The 15,953-nt window shown below is 36.6% G+C and overlaps 1 protein-coding gene across 1 annotated transcript in view; it reads right to left on the bottom strand.

The window, feature by feature from the left end:
* Positions 1–1,662: 1,662 nt before the first annotated feature.
* The window catches only part of LOC144468260 (uncharacterized), a 31,990-nt gene continuing 17,699 nt past the window's right edge, over positions 1,663–15,953 (bottom strand). Inside the window, exons 2-4 of the mRNA XM_078177591.1 lie at positions 13,278–13,423; positions 10,744–11,029; positions 1,663–6,964 (exon numbers count right to left, since the gene is read on the bottom strand). Coding sequence (XP_078033717.1) covers positions 6,756–6,964; positions 10,744–11,029; positions 13,278–13,423 — 641 coding nt within the window. The 3' untranslated portion in view covers positions 1,663–6,755. The remainder of the gene's footprint in view (positions 6,965–10,743; positions 11,030–13,277; positions 13,424–15,953) is intronic.

The following is a 15,953-nucleotide window of genomic DNA, read 5'->3' as shown; positions in this document are numbered from 1 at the left end:
ACGGCCATAAGTTGCCGGACATTATGTTGTTGTTTCGGAAAGAATTCTAGAAGCTATTGATAACACTAGTATTAATTTTACTGTACGCTACGTAACGATGTTTTTGTGCAAGATAATTTATAACACGGAGAATTACACGAACGTTTAACAAGAGAAGATATCATAGTTAAAAAGAAGTAAATTTTAACAAATGAAGTCGAATTAATCGTTGAGATTGTGAAAAGTTAATACGAATTTATTATTTTGTAGTTTGTGATTTTATAACATCAATTCGTTGTTATTCTGAATTCATTAATGTCCGGCAACTTATCACATGTCAATGTTTATAGGTACGTGTATATACGAATATATGTATAATACATGTATAGTTATGTATATTGTGCACGTTGCTTACACGGTGTCGTATTTCTTTGTTTCCGTTCTCGTTAAATGCATATTATATATAACATAGACTACGGAATTTTATGCAAATTACTAGACGTGTACAACAAAACTGAAGTTATGAACATAAATGTTCGTATTACTTGTGAACAGTTTCAGCGAATAAAAAATAGAATGATCCTTCTATTTCAGTTGAAGTTTGTATTTAAGAATTTGTTGACAATTTTTATATGCTCCAGGTGCATATATTTCCGCCGTCTAATAATGCACATGTATAGGGTGGAGAACGTGTTTTGATCATTTTGAATAAATCCCAAGTTACGTACGTTACTCTGTTACGTCGTAATTTCAAACAATATTGACATTCTTCCGAATTATGACGTCCATTTTAAAAATACAAAACTGAACTTCATTCTCCTAGATTAAAACTAAATTCCTTAAACTCTGTCGTCTTTCTAGTGTATATGTACATATATTAATTTTTCACAATGAACGTATAATTTAGAAGTTATCGAAAATTGAATTGCTCAACCCTGTGTACATATAATGTTCTAATCCTATAAACATTGAGTTACGCACGGTTTGCATGAATTTTACGAAATCCATAAATGATGTAGAATTCACTTCACCGATTCAAAGAACTGTTAATTAAAGAACGGAGTAAAAACATGAAACAATTGTGACAAATGTGTTAGGAAAAGGACGCTATACGGTGTTCAGGATATAATTTGATGAAGATAGGACACTTCTGAGATAAACTTTCCTTTAACCCCTTGCCGTACTTTAATGAGTTTGATTCGCGATGGAGATTTATAACAATAACACGTTAGATATTAATGTTTATTCGTTCCTTTAAGCAGGAATTAAATATTATTCTCTTGTTAGCAATATTTAAATATTAAAGTAGATGTAAGCAAATAATAAATATAAAATTCCCTTTTCTTCGAAGAATTTAGTGTGATGGACAAAATTCTAATCACAGTAATTGTAATGAAAATGGTACGGTAAGGGGTTAACGAACCTTAAATTATAGATGTTGCTATTTATAAACAAGCTGCAAAATATGAGTCCGTTCAGTGTGTCGATTTTGTAGAAAATCATTTAAAAAATTTCAAAGTTATTGGATCAAGTCGATCGTCTCTGCGACAATGGTAGCTTGATGTATCACAAATATACTCTGGGATAAAAAATCGTTTGGATATTCGTTGCAACAGATTTCAAGAAATATTGTACGTGCATCTTTGTTTCTTCTGTCACGCTTGTATTTAAATTGTATGCAGATTGTACATACAGCTTTATTTATTGTTCCTGTGTCCACGATGTATTACATCTTACATAATAACTTAAAGTACCCAGCGTCGCACGGGGTTCTTACATTTAGAATATCAGCGTTTGTGGATATGTGAAATTTAAACAACAACGTACCGAGCTTAATTTACAATAATATATAATTTACAAGTTCATTTATACGTATCACTTCGTCCTATTATATTTGTTATACATATAATACATATATGCGTTTCGGATCATTACAGTATGGCAAATCAATTATGTACATTAGCTTTCTTAAAAACAAACAAAACGTTGCAATATTTCAACATAGGAAATTTGATTTTCCTAAGTGAATGCTTGCTACCACGTGTAGCGTTAAGGGGATGAACTCGGGAGAAGGGAGCGGAGTGTCAGGTTATGTCAAAGCAGCCTATGTTTTCCACAGGGTCTTAAAGAGTAACTATTTGGTCCAATATTTGGTCCAGATCGGTCAAAGGGAATTAATAGTAAATATGTATACAAACAGACATACTACGTAACACGTAATCATGCTTTTAAGGATGCATTCTACATTCCCAAAAATAAGACAAAAATCAACAGAGACAAAATTACCTCTGTGAATATTGTTTTTGGATGGTGAATTGAAAATCCCCCAAAAACTTAGAAAAAAATCTTAATTATTAATAATTTTGAAAATTTCTAAACATACTTATATTTAAAATATTCTTCTATCGACGATTGTATTTAACGTGGTAACAATGGAATTATCGATCACTTGGTCTACTCACATTTATGGCGTTTGTTGCCTCTGTTATCTGTCGATAAGGATTACAAATTTTGTGTAGTCTTTCTTAAAGTCAATTAAAAAGATCGAAATTCCTAAAAAAAAGAAAACTACCGATCTTAAAGTAAACAGTTAATTCAGTACGTCTTAAGCTCGTGTGTATATCGACTTGATCCAGCGATGTTGAACTCCATTTGTTTTTTAATACGGCCAGATTTGATTATTATTTTACAGATTGTTTATACATATAATTCCGCACAATTTAATCCTTGCTCCGATAATGCCCCTCCTCGTGAAATGAAATTCTATGGACGAAACTCTCTCTCTCTCTATCTCTCTCTTACGTATCCAAATCCCGTGCACGTTGATAAAAACATCGTTCTATCGAAAGGGGCTCAATATTACGTTGACGCTCTTTGTGTGTGGTCGATGCTTACGTTAGATCGAACTATGCTAACCGTCTTTGGTAAAAGTTTCGTATATACTCGACGTGATATTATCATTCGTGATATGACGTTTGATTATTATAAAAACTACGAACTTTTTCATTGGCGAATAGATATATTCCTGATTGAATTATTACGAGCACGATTTCTTTGCCGATTCAGTGGCTACTTTTCGTTTCCATTCGAATCGGAAGTGAAGTTTTGATATGATTTTATACTACACAATTTTAATATGATTGGAGCTACGAGATATGGCTCATGGCCAGGAAATGGTCACCGGGAGGATGTGTCTCCGCATCTCGATCGCAACATTCTATATACTGTCGCGTTAACTGCGTGTCGACGACATAGTTCTCTTATCTGACACTGACTGTCGTTTCGTAGTACAGTCGATTGTATTTGATAATTACTGGAACGTAGATCGCTACGAGAAGAACAAGTTTATGTGTCAATTGCAAGAGGCTATACAAAAAGTTCTTTCTTTTTTCAATAAATTCAGTGGTGTCGAAGATAATGTCACAATTGGGTGAACAATTAAATTATTAAAAAATATATATATTTATAATCTCTGATTCGTTAAGGAGAAATAAATTTTTATCTAATTTCTCCTCGATACGTCTGACTTGGAAAATATTTCTTTCACGCAACGGTGAAACACGCTTTTTGAAAAGTAATCGTTTTTTTAAGTTTGTTACGCGAAATAGAAAAACAATCGCTGCGAAGAAATATGTTTTAAACATTTTCCATTTTGTTAATGTGTTCTATATATTTAATAAAAGAAAAGATCTTATGTCTAGAATTCAAATGAAAATAAATAGAATTAGTTGATATTGTTAACCATCGGTGGCTAGTTAACAAAGATTCTCAATCGAACGCCCGTCAGTCAGCAGTTAATGCGTTTGAATTGCGACCAAGGCTAGAATGAGATTAATCTGTGACCTTCCACGACATTGGAAACAATATATGTATAGCTCGGGGGAATGTGGATCGTTTTGCGCGCATATTTAGCTTCCGGTCTCGTAATTTAGAGATTGCAGGCCGGTCGTTCACAGAAACTGTTTGTGTTTCGTAGAACACGAGATATTATAGAAAATATTTGTTCGGCTGGGAGAACCGTTCGGCCAACGGTGGCCTGTTTAGGGTATACAATAGTTCTTCGAAAGATTCGACAATTTCAGCTTTGAAAAATTTGACTTCTCTATCATAGGGGGGTGGTGGTGGTGGTGGTGGTGGCGTGGTGGTGGTCTACATAGAAAACGCGAAGCCAAACTGGCCGTGTGGTCTCATGCAATGACGATCGTCGCGAGGATTCGCTGTCGGAAAGCGGATAGTCTCTCTCCATTGTTTTGCAAAGAAAGCAGACTCCTCGAGCTTTCGAGGGTCCCTTTGATGGCTTGATAGGCCGAATTCTTCTTTCATATTCAAGGTAACTAAATATCTTTGACCCTTTGACCGTCACTTGTAAGTATTCGACGATAATCGCTTCTCAGAACATAGTATGCGCTAATAATTCAATGTTCCGCTTGCATCATGAAGTGAGTCGCTAATATAGAGTACATCTAAATATTTCTATCGGCATTAAAAGTGAACAAAAAATGTTAAGAAGCACATTTCTATTGCTCGACAATACAAAAATATCATTAAATGAAATGCTTTACTGATAAATAAGATGAAGTTGTACATGTAACCATGGCAAGCGGAAAGAATTGACAAATGGAGTCAGGCGACTTTCAAAATAAACGGCTCATATATAAGTTTGCAAAGAAAACCTGCTTATTCACTAGTATTAACTGGTATTAACTGGTATTAAGAAACATGAATTGCGTTATTATTCTACGTTCACCACAAAGAATTTGCTAGTCAACACTTTTTCAGATATTTATAAAACAATTAATGTAAATATGATGCATCAAAATCCGTAGTCTAATGATTGACATTAATGCCAACATTATTTGAACATACGTTTTATAAGATTCCATTACTTGATTTTAATATTTTAGAGTTCTAAGTTATATAAATTCGAATTCGACCCTGATCTTGATGTGACCTCGAGGTTAGAAATATAGATTCGATCTGCGGAAGTATTAATGTGTGTCGCTTAGTTTTTAAGGCATCATGTTTCATTTATACAATCTCCTTTTACCATCAAACTTCCGAGACAACATGTCAGTTTGTCATTTATGCATTTAACGATGCGTTATTCAAAGGTTCACGTTATTCAAACCTAATTTTCATTTACTGCAGAAGTCAGCATCTCGGAGAATCAGTCCGAGTATATAAAAATCGATTTCCTGCTTGCAAATTGTCCTGACCTATTTATCTATTTATTTATTTATTTATTTATTTATTTATTTACCTATTTATTTATTTATTTATGTATTTATATATTTTAATCTAACCGAGGAGTTCTACGAAAGGAGCGAGTGACATTTAATTTCTAGAGGATTAAATGTGACGTTTAAAGTGTATTTTTAGAACGATTTCTGCTCTTTTCGTCATCACAAATACCTTTTTTCCGTGACATTCAGCCAAGTTAAGAGCATGTAATGCAATCTGAAAAAGTTCTGACGATCTTTAAACAACTTTTCGAAACCATATAATGCAATCCCGCGGAAGTTTCGCAATCTCTGACTTAACTTTGAGGATAACGTGGAAACACAGAAAGTTTGTTCATGGCGTTCTATCTTCTATATCGACAAGCACACCTTTTTGTCTCGAACGTTTTCTTTGATCTCCGACTACGGCAAAGATATTTAGCTACTCCATCTCTCGCGACTCACCCTCTATACTTAATCGATGGAGGCGGCAACCAAACTACCGAAAGTACTCGTTGCACGGCAAGATTACCACCACAGCTCTTTTCCACCTTGGACAACGAATACTTAGATGCCAAGTGGCCGACAGTCAAAAGGTTAAAGAGTCAGTTAAAGGATCAATAAGTTATCTACCAACGCTGAAAGGAAATCCAAAGACTTTCGTTAAGTTCCGCGAACAGCTTGCGATCAATATGAAAATAATGGAAACAATTAGGCCGCTTCCCTAACTTATGCACTATCTATTTACAATAAACGTTATGATATGCCTCTAAACGTCGTACTCTCTAATTATCAAAAGAGACGTAAAGCGTTCGGAATCTAAAGTACATACTCTTTATGTATACAGAGTGGAACGTTCGACATGGAACATCGATGTGTCTCCGCTGCCTATAGAAAAAATTACTCATAGAAAAGCGGAGGACTGTTTTCTTTTCTTTTAATGTATTTCTGTGTGCAAGGAAATATTTTTGCAAGACGAGGAGACGTTTCTTAACCCTTTGCGGTCGAATGGCGACTGCTCAGGCGCCTCTAAAAATTGTCATGCCACGTTTTAAAATAATGTTTATCAAATTTAGTAATATATTTAGTTGCGCGACTTCGGTAAATATTCAAAACTAAACATCTGTGCTCGTAATAAACAGACTAAGGATCCTTATGCAATCTAAAAAGACGCCAAATGAAAATTTCGACGAACAGCATTCGATGGGGCAGCTTTGATTTCGATGACCATAAAATATGTAGACAAGATCGACTCGAACAACTAACGATAAATTCGGGTAATTTACATCGAGTTTTCGTTGGTTTTTCTATTGTTTTGTATTCCACGATCTTCGTCGCGATTGCATAAAGTCTAGCGGTCAATGTCCACAATCAGCGGAGCCGAAGTTCCAATTCGATCGTACCACCCACTGTACGTCGGCCAATCAAATCGCTCCGTCGAAAGTACGAAAATCATCACAGACAGGGTCAATGGAAACAAACATAATCGAAGAACATCACCGTGAAGACGTACTATGGGGCAAAGGCAGCACGCGACGATCGTGATCATCAGATTCCTTAGAAGCTCTCGTCGATCCCTCGGTCGAAATTGAACACCTCGAAGTCGCCGTCCGGTGCGTCCGGGATGTTAGGTGCGACAGGTATTTCGGGTCGTAGTGCTACGCAATCCCTAGGCGAACACTCGACACGGCCCTCGGAACCGCAGCTGCACTCGATGCAGTTTCCGGTCGAGTGCGGCAGCACTTCGCCCTCACGGTATTCCCTGCCTGGAAATCAACCGTTCCGTGACCAAGCCGGAAAATTTACGTTTCGAACCGGTGCATATACGGAAAATCGAACCGATTAAAAACTGTTGGCACGACGGGCCACCGTGCAATTCCCTTTGCGAGAACGAAAAAAAAAAAAGAAAAAAAGGCACGTCGCGCGAACGGTTTCTCGACGCGAACACCGCATACCGTTCATTTTCTGCAACGTTCGCGTGCCACGAGCGGCATAGTTTTTAGGGAAACGAGGTCGGACGTTCCGATTACAAACGCATTAACATCGCGTTGGTCCTTCACGGTTCGAACTACAAAAAAACAGCACCAAATTTAACCCTTTGCACTCGAATGGTGACTCTGAGGCACCATGAAAATTGTTCTACCACATCCCAAGATCATATTTATACCAACAAAGCTTAGATGTGAAAAATTGTTAAGTAGTGAAACTCTTGGTAGGAGTCACAAGAATCAATTTTGTATACATAAAAGTGCATTTTGTTGTATAGAATGGAAATACAATACTATGAAATAGAAAAATTATTTCAGATTTACATTTAAAATTGCTTCGAGTGCAAAGGGTTAATAATCTATATATGTAACATAAACAAGGGAATTTTTACAAAAAATGACATTATTATATGTTAATAATATCTATCTCTCATAATCAATTTTGAAATTTTCATTAATTCTATATCCATGGTTTTCGCTCTTTCATCAACCTTAAATAAAAAAAATCGACAAGGGAAAAGAAAAATAAAATGTATAAAATATAATAACCTGCCTCTAATCGATTTTCTCTACTTCCTCATTTTAAAATTATAAAAACTACAAAAATCAATCTTCTTTCAAACATTAAATAAAATAACAAGAAATTTACAGTTATAAAAAATATCAATAAACTTAATAATATTAAAATTAATAAAATGAAACAAATTATTAATTTTTCACATGTTAAACTCATAATAATTAGTCCAAATGCTCGTAATCTGAAAAATGAAAAAACTGAAAATTTACCCAAAATTTATTTCATTTCTAAAATTAAATAGTCCAAAATTTAAAATCTAATCTAAAACTTAAATTAAATATATTCTAAGTCCAAAAATTAACCTTAATCTCTTTCATAATCACATTGAAAATCATATAATTTTCAAAAAATATTAGAAATTTCTCGTTGTATAATCTCACGATGCATGTATTGAGATAATTTTTCTATGCAAATAGGACGGTATTGTACGCAGCTGCGACGATTAGTTCGGTCACGTTCCATAAACCATTCTATTTACTGCAGCTGTTTATGGTGAAATATCTTGCGACGATAGCTAGGGGTAGTGAATCGAGTTACCGTGGAATGACCGATTGCCGTGTGTTTGCTTTATACAATATTCATTCTAAAATTTATCGACCAAGATATATTTAATTTTGTTATTAACAAATAAACAAAACAATACCTTTCCTAATCGATGCAGACAATTCTTGTTTCTTACATGGCTTCATTTACTTTCATCTCTATCCCTTCTGTCATCTTTGATGACAGAAGAATCACGTATGTACAGTGGGCCGCGTTAATCTCTTAGACACGGCAGGATTTTGCGCAAATAAAATTTTTCGTAACTGAATTACCATTTTCTCTTAATATATACTTTTTCAGCATATCTATATATAGTATTAATTACATACATTCTTTTCTTAATGTATTGTATATACGCACACTTTCACTTTAATTGTTTACTTTAATAATTAATAAAACAATTTAGTAAAGCACGAACCATTCGCGAAAGTCACTATATTGGCGCGTTGTGCCTAAGAGGTTAATATTCGGACACCATCGTATTTGAGAAAGGGCATAGCCGATTAAGATGGTCAAAACTGCCCTTAGAGGTTTTTCAATGAGTCATATACCGTTCGATAGCTGACCAATAAAAACTCAGAAACAGTTCGTCGGATGCTTCATGAAGATGGATATCATGGTAGAATTGCCCGAAAAAAGCCATATATTAACGCTATTAATCGAAAGAAGCGATTACTCTTCGCTAAAGAATACACTTATGAAGAAGAAACATGGTGGAAAGATGTAATTTTTGCAGACCAAAGCAAATATAATATTTTCGGGTCTGATGGGTACAACCTTATATGGCGTAAAGCTAATGAAGAGCTTCTTACTAAGAATCTTAAACCAACGTTGAAACGGTGGAGAAAGTGTAATGGTTTGGGGTTGTGTCTCAGCTGTTGGAGTCGGTGAATTAGTTTTTATTGATGCAATTTTATACAAAAATAAATATTTAAATACTTTGAAACAAAATTGACTAAAAATTGCTATTAATATGAACATTCGTAAAGATTTTAAATTTTACCAAGATGATGACCCCAAACAGAAATCACGTATAGTTCAAGAAAACTCTTCCACAGTCACTAGATCTAAATTCGATTGAAAATTTATGGGATTACTTAGATCGTCGAATCAGAATGTCGCCAATAAAGTCCAAAGAAAAATTAAAATTGTGATCAACCGAAGAATGATTACCGAAGAAATATTAGAATATATAAATAAAATTATTTCTAGTATGCCTACACGATTAAACCATGTAATTAGGCCAAAGGGTACTCCAACAAAGTATTAACATAGAATAAAATATCATATATAAAATATCAATTATCAATAAAGCTGTACAAATTATGCAAATAAAACATATGTTTGTAGAATCCAAAGTGAGTGTTCTGACTTATTAAAAAACTATAAATTCATTAACTCAACAAACAGTAAAGATACGGAGTAAAGATTTCTCAAATACGATAGTGTCCGAATATTAATGCGGCCCACTATACATGTATATAGTTTGAAATTGAAATTTTAAAATAATTGAACATTCTTAGAAATTAACAAGATATAAGTTCTACAAAAAGATGAGCAACGTCTTTAAAAAAGTTGTTCCAAAGAATGTAGAAAAAAATCTTCATCAAAAGCCTGTCATGTTATAGCTTCAACGGAAGCCTGACTTGTTATAGTACTACAAATAGCAAACAGTCTAAATAAATTAATTATCGCAATACATACTTATAAAGCAAGACGCGTTAGTCGATTCTAAATTCTCGGTAAGTTTAGTGATAAAAAGATTGCTCGACCGTCCGATAAATTTACTCCATCTCCTCCTATCCGGACCATCTCGGTTGCTTTCATCAACCTTCCTCAATGATACTCTCCCCGACGTTTCTGATCTATTTCTCCTAGCTCCTCCCATGAATTTTGCGGCGTTGGCGCAGAAAGGTGATTGATTTAAAAACCGACTCCCCTGTTCCACGCGGCAGCCGCCGACGATTTCTCTTACATTAATTATTTGAATGTTTCCCGGGATTGCAGCTGGCATCGCCACGAGCAGCCGAGTGACAAGCTGTGCCGTTGTTTATTGTTCAGCTGGCCAATTAAAATCTCTAGTCGGTGGTTATCGATCCGGAACACGAACAGGGTACACTTTAACAATAAACCGCCGCACGGACAAACAACGACGACAGTGTGTCACGGCGTGCTCGTCTCATTGATGAAGCTAGCTCCATAGCGAACGCGACAGCGTTCGGGAACGATCTTGAAACGTTTCCAGGTGAAAAATGCTCGTGCAGTCGTTAAATATTTGGGCAATTGATGTAGGCGCGGTGTGACGTATGCGCCGCGGATATTCGATACAACCTATCGTCAAGAACGGCGCGCCTCCTCGTTGCAAATTGCTGTTTGAATTTCAAAAGTTTCGGGGAGAAACCGACCGCTGGAAATTGAAAACCGAGGGATATATTACCCATTACGAGGCACGTAGTCTGCGCTGGCTGGGAAGTGGTGGAGTACGTCCCGTTAATCTCCACGTATCCCTGATGCTGCTGCTGCTGCCCTGGATCGCCGAAAGCTTCCTCGGAGCTGTCGTCCGTGCTCTCCTCCAACGACGGTGTGTAATTACTTTCTATCGTTGTCGACGGGAGGAGCGAGGGGCCGGCGGATGGATCGGTGCTCGGACTGTAATTCTGCCACCAACAATATACCTCGCCGGCGACGCAGAGACAATGAGAGTTCGCGTCGTAGGACGGTATCTGGAACAGAGGCAGCGAACTCGTCTATGTTATCTAGGCACAGAGATCTTTTCCTGTCCGATGCTTCGTTCAATGGTAATATTAGGTTTATCAGCGAATCCTGAGGAGTCTTGCTAAACACCGTTCAACATCTCGATGTCGGGATTTCGGCCCAATTCGACTCAACACGTGAACCATCGAAATTTGTATTTTCTGGTAATTTCATTAAATTGTTCCTTGTCTATATTGACTCGAAAAAGTCTCCATATTAATTTAACCCTTAACCGGAGACACCCAAAGATTTGACAACTGCTCGTTGAAATATATTGCTTATAAAATGAATATGTTATTAACCATTAGATAGAAAATAAACGAAATGTGTACTGCATATGGTGAGAAGAGAGAAGAGGTATTTGAAGCAATCATTTTTAGATCCACTTATGGTAGAAACAAGGAATGACAATATTCATTAGAGAGTACCAATTGAAAACGAATCGAAAAAAATAAGGTGACACATGTTTTTTATCGTCGGATTGGAAGCCATATTTTTAAACTTCAAAACGTTTTGCACAACGCGAGAAATGTGATAAAACACGTTGCATTGGGATTACCCATCAATTCAAGTTGTCGATTGTATTCCTGCGAGATGTCCGCGTCTTCTTATCATCTTTTTTTCCCTCGTTTTTCCTCCCGACTTTCGCCGCTTTATTTCAAAATCCATCACGAGGACCCGCATGCGGCCGCCACGCGTCAAATATTTGTCGAATTTGATTCGAATCCCAGTGTGCCAAAATGTTATCGAATTTGTCCGACGTATTTTCATCGTGCAACAGTCGCTAACAAACAACGCTGGCACCGCTTCGACGATCCGGACTCGATCAGCTCGGGGATTATTCAACTTGTATTAATGAGAGAAGAAAGACAAAGGAGAGAAGAACATGCTAGGAACGCAATCGCAGTTCATGTATTAGGAGTATAAATAAGTTTCCGCCGTTTCACAAAAAATAGCGCCACTAGTATATTACGGTTGAAATTGTCTGTTGTAGAACGTTATATCGTAAGGTTGGACATCTGGCAACAACATAACCTTAAAATATTAGCGATTTTGTATCAGCATCATATATCTTTTTTCGTGCGAAAATGTCGAGTTTTGAGCCGAATAAGCGTCATTTGCGGGAGCTTTTGATTTGCTTCTTTAATTTGAAGAAATCTGCAGCCGAAGCGCATTGATTGCTTGTAGAAGCATATGGCGAGGCTGCCTTAAGTGAGAGAAATTGCCGTGAGTGGTTTCACAAGTTTAAGAACGGTGGATTTGACGTCCAAGACAAAGAACGTAGAGTAAGGCCGAAAGTGTACGAAGACGCGGAATTGGAAACATTATTAGATAAAGATTCATGCCAAACGCAAGAAGCACTTGCACTTACGTTAGGAGTGACTCAACCAGCAATTTCACATTGCTTAAAATCATTGAGAATGATTCAAAAATAAGAAAACTGGGTTCCATATGACCTGAATCCGAGAAACGTTGAACGCCAATTTTTCACATGTGAAATGCTGCTTTCCAGGCATAAATGAAAGGGTTTTTTGCATTGTATAGTCACTGGTGATGAAAAATGGATCCACTACGATAACTCAAAGAAGGAAAAATGGGGACCACCTGGCCATGCTTCAACATTGACAGCCAAGCTGAACATTCCCGGAAAAAAGCTCATGTTGTGTATTTGGTGGGATCAGCTTGGTGTCGTGTATTATGAATTGCTCAAACCGAATGAAACCATTACTGGGGCTCTCCACCGAACACAATTGATGAGATTGAGCCGAGTACTCAAGGAAAAACGTGCCCACTACTACTCCAGACACGACAAAGTTATTCTTCTGCATGATAATGCTCGCCCACATGTTGCGGCGCCGGTCAAAACCTACCTGGAAACACTCAATAGGGAAGTTTTACCCCACCCGCCGTATTCACCAGGCATTGCTCCTTCTGATTACTACCCGTTTCGATCGATGGTGCATGGCCTGCCTGAGCAACACTTCATATCTTATGAAGATACAATAAATTGGGCCGATTTGTGGATAGCTTCAAAAGATGAAACATTCTTCCGACGCGGTATCCGTATGGTGTCAGAAAGATGGGAAAAAGTAGTGGCTAGCGATGAACAATACTTCGAATAAAACATTAGGTACCGTTCTTTCACAATAAATGTCCAATTTTTCATATAAAACGGCGGAAACTTATTTATACTCCTAATACATACGCGGCACGTACCGTCTGACTGTGGGAATACGCGTTTCCGTTGACCACGCATTTTTTCGTGAATGCCTCTTCCGTGGTAATGTCGTCGAAGTCGCTTCCTTGAACCGCGATATCGACCTCGCCGAGCAGAATCTGGCCTTCCGTCGTTCTTGCTGGAACTAAAAGGGAATTCAACGTTACCGCGAATACATGTGACACGTGTATGCGAATCCCAGGGAAATTAAAATATACGGGGTGTGCCGGCAGCTCTGCTACAATCTCGAATGATGTTCATTTTTATTAACCCCTTATCGGTCGTCAGATATGCAGGCCTAATGTATATAAAGTTAAGCCAGAGGTGACTTACGATCGTTATGAGTAGAGTGAACCTACTTGGTTTTTCATAATCTTCTGGCAGAGCAACAAGATTTATAGCTATTGTACATCTGTGTTTTGAATAGTTTTGATCGATCCACGATATATTTCGCCGAACGTGTCTGACCATTGCTTGCTCGTTTCACTAATTTTAAGCACAAATTCCACAAAGAAAGAACCGGTCTTCTTAACCCCTTGCGCTGTACTGATTCAGATTACTTCGGTTGTCGCCTTTATCGGGAAAGATTATCAGGAAATTATAAATTGTGAAGTTTTACTAATCTTATCGTTAGTTTTCATGAGTTTTAAAGTTTATAAATAAACTTTATACGTGTGTTCATTCATAATAAAAAGTTTATTGCAAAATGTTACATGCGTCCCTTGATTTCAACAAATTTCTCTTATAAGCAACGAGGGTACGAATACTTATGCGACGGACTGTATGTGAATAAGTGTAAAGTTTCTTTTTGTTATATATTTGCACACGGTACCATTGTGGTGTCGCCGGACGGCATAGTGTTAATAAATAAAATGTAATAATCAAATATTAATCGCTAATTAGTCGTTGTATCGCTGTTTTTTGTTAAATAGAAAATATGTACGATTCATTTGTATTCGATAAAGATATTTTTTGAAACGTTGTTCAAAATTCTGTTAAAGAAACTAAAAGCATACGATGAAATTTTACAACTATTGTAGAAAGAGAATAAATGGCAATCGCTTAATACACAAGGAAACCGAGCATTCGTTTGATTAAATTGATCGCGAACGCATTTTTCTTGAAATGAAATCGAGAATATTCTAAATAAAAGTAGGGCAAAGAGGCGAGTGAATAATTAAAAAGATCCGAAGTATAAGGGCGAGCACAAGAAGAAAAGACGACGCGGCAGTCTCTCATTAGTTCTATGACCTCTTTTTACGTGATTCGAGGATAAGCAGATCAATGAAAAGAGTACCTTTTTCTGAACGAAATATATTTCAATGCACGCATACCCGAAGCACAAGTTGGAACCTATTCAGGTACACGTGATAGGTATTCCATGTGGTATATGGAAAGGTGGTGGTTTTATGTATAACCGGTCATGTATGGGGTGAGACCCGAGACATGGAACATCGGAGTGTCAGTATCGAAAATTAGAAAAAGTTGATTGAAAATGAAAGAAAATATCGATCGCAAATCTTTTTCGAACCTTGCGCGAATGTATTTACACCGACAGATGTTGACGACTGCCGTTTCTTTAAACAACTTCGTACTTTTAAAAACTAATATTGCTATAAGTTAATCGGTATAGAATAACATGATCTTTAAGTAACTTTGAAAGCAAATCATAAGTTCCTCAGGGTAAAAATTCAGTCATCGTCGGAGCATTGCAATGAAATAATTATTGCACGTATATTTTAAATGCAATGATTTCACGCATCAAACTTGCCATTGTTTGATTTCAATTTTGACAGGCTATCTTTGTCTTGAACACTTGCTATTTTATGTCAGTATTGTACTGTTCCAGTACGACTTGCTTCGACAACAGTTGAAAATATATTTTTTTGGATCAGCGCAACACTCTTCTTCCACAGTTTCGTCTATCCCTAATTTTAATGGACATTTAGGTGATTTTTTTCCTCGCGACCCACCCTGTATAGCGAATGCAGCCGCCGGCAGCTAGGAGCCTAATTAAAAATGCTTCCGTCACGAGCCCGCGAAGACAAAAGGAACTTACGAATTACAACGGAGGATCCTCGTCCACGCGTCGTTTGGCCTAGACAAAAAGAGGCGAGAAATGAGAATAAAAAAGAATTAAAAAAAATATCGTCGCATCTGTCCGCAGTTTCGCCGGAAACTGTAAAATCACACGTTCCGTTGAAATGGTGGATGAACATTTCCTGCGCCCGTGTGTATTCCAGACGTGCACGACCTCATTTTCCATTCACGGATTAATTTTTAATCACCGTTCTCGTTTGATTTTATTTACCACTAGAACTACCGACGTTTGAGGTATACCTACTTCTACCGGAGGGGTCAAAATAACATGTTTCTTAAATTGCCAAGACATTTAAGAAAAGACAGCAATTTTTAGTTTTTATATATTTTTTATTTTTATGGACAAAAATTGAATATAACCTGAATAATAATAGTAATAGAATAGCAAAAATTTATAAAATACTTATGCATAAAATGATCGACTGAAGTTATCTGAAAGTAATCTGAGGAAACTTGCCTGCAATAAATACTGGAAGTAATGACCAAGTCAAACAGTGTAAGTCGTAGGAAAAACATTTTTTGGTTGTTGACATATCTTTGAGTTTGAAATATTTTCTTTTACGACTAGAGGTCGT

This window comes from Augochlora pura, chromosome 1 (genome assembly GCF_028453695.1).
Source record: "Augochlora pura isolate Apur16 chromosome 1, APUR_v2.2.1, whole genome shotgun sequence".
In the NCBI taxonomy this organism is placed as follows: Eukaryota; Metazoa; Arthropoda; class Insecta; order Hymenoptera; family Halictidae; genus Augochlora; species Augochlora pura.
This window is presented reverse-complemented; position numbering and strand designations above follow the sequence as displayed.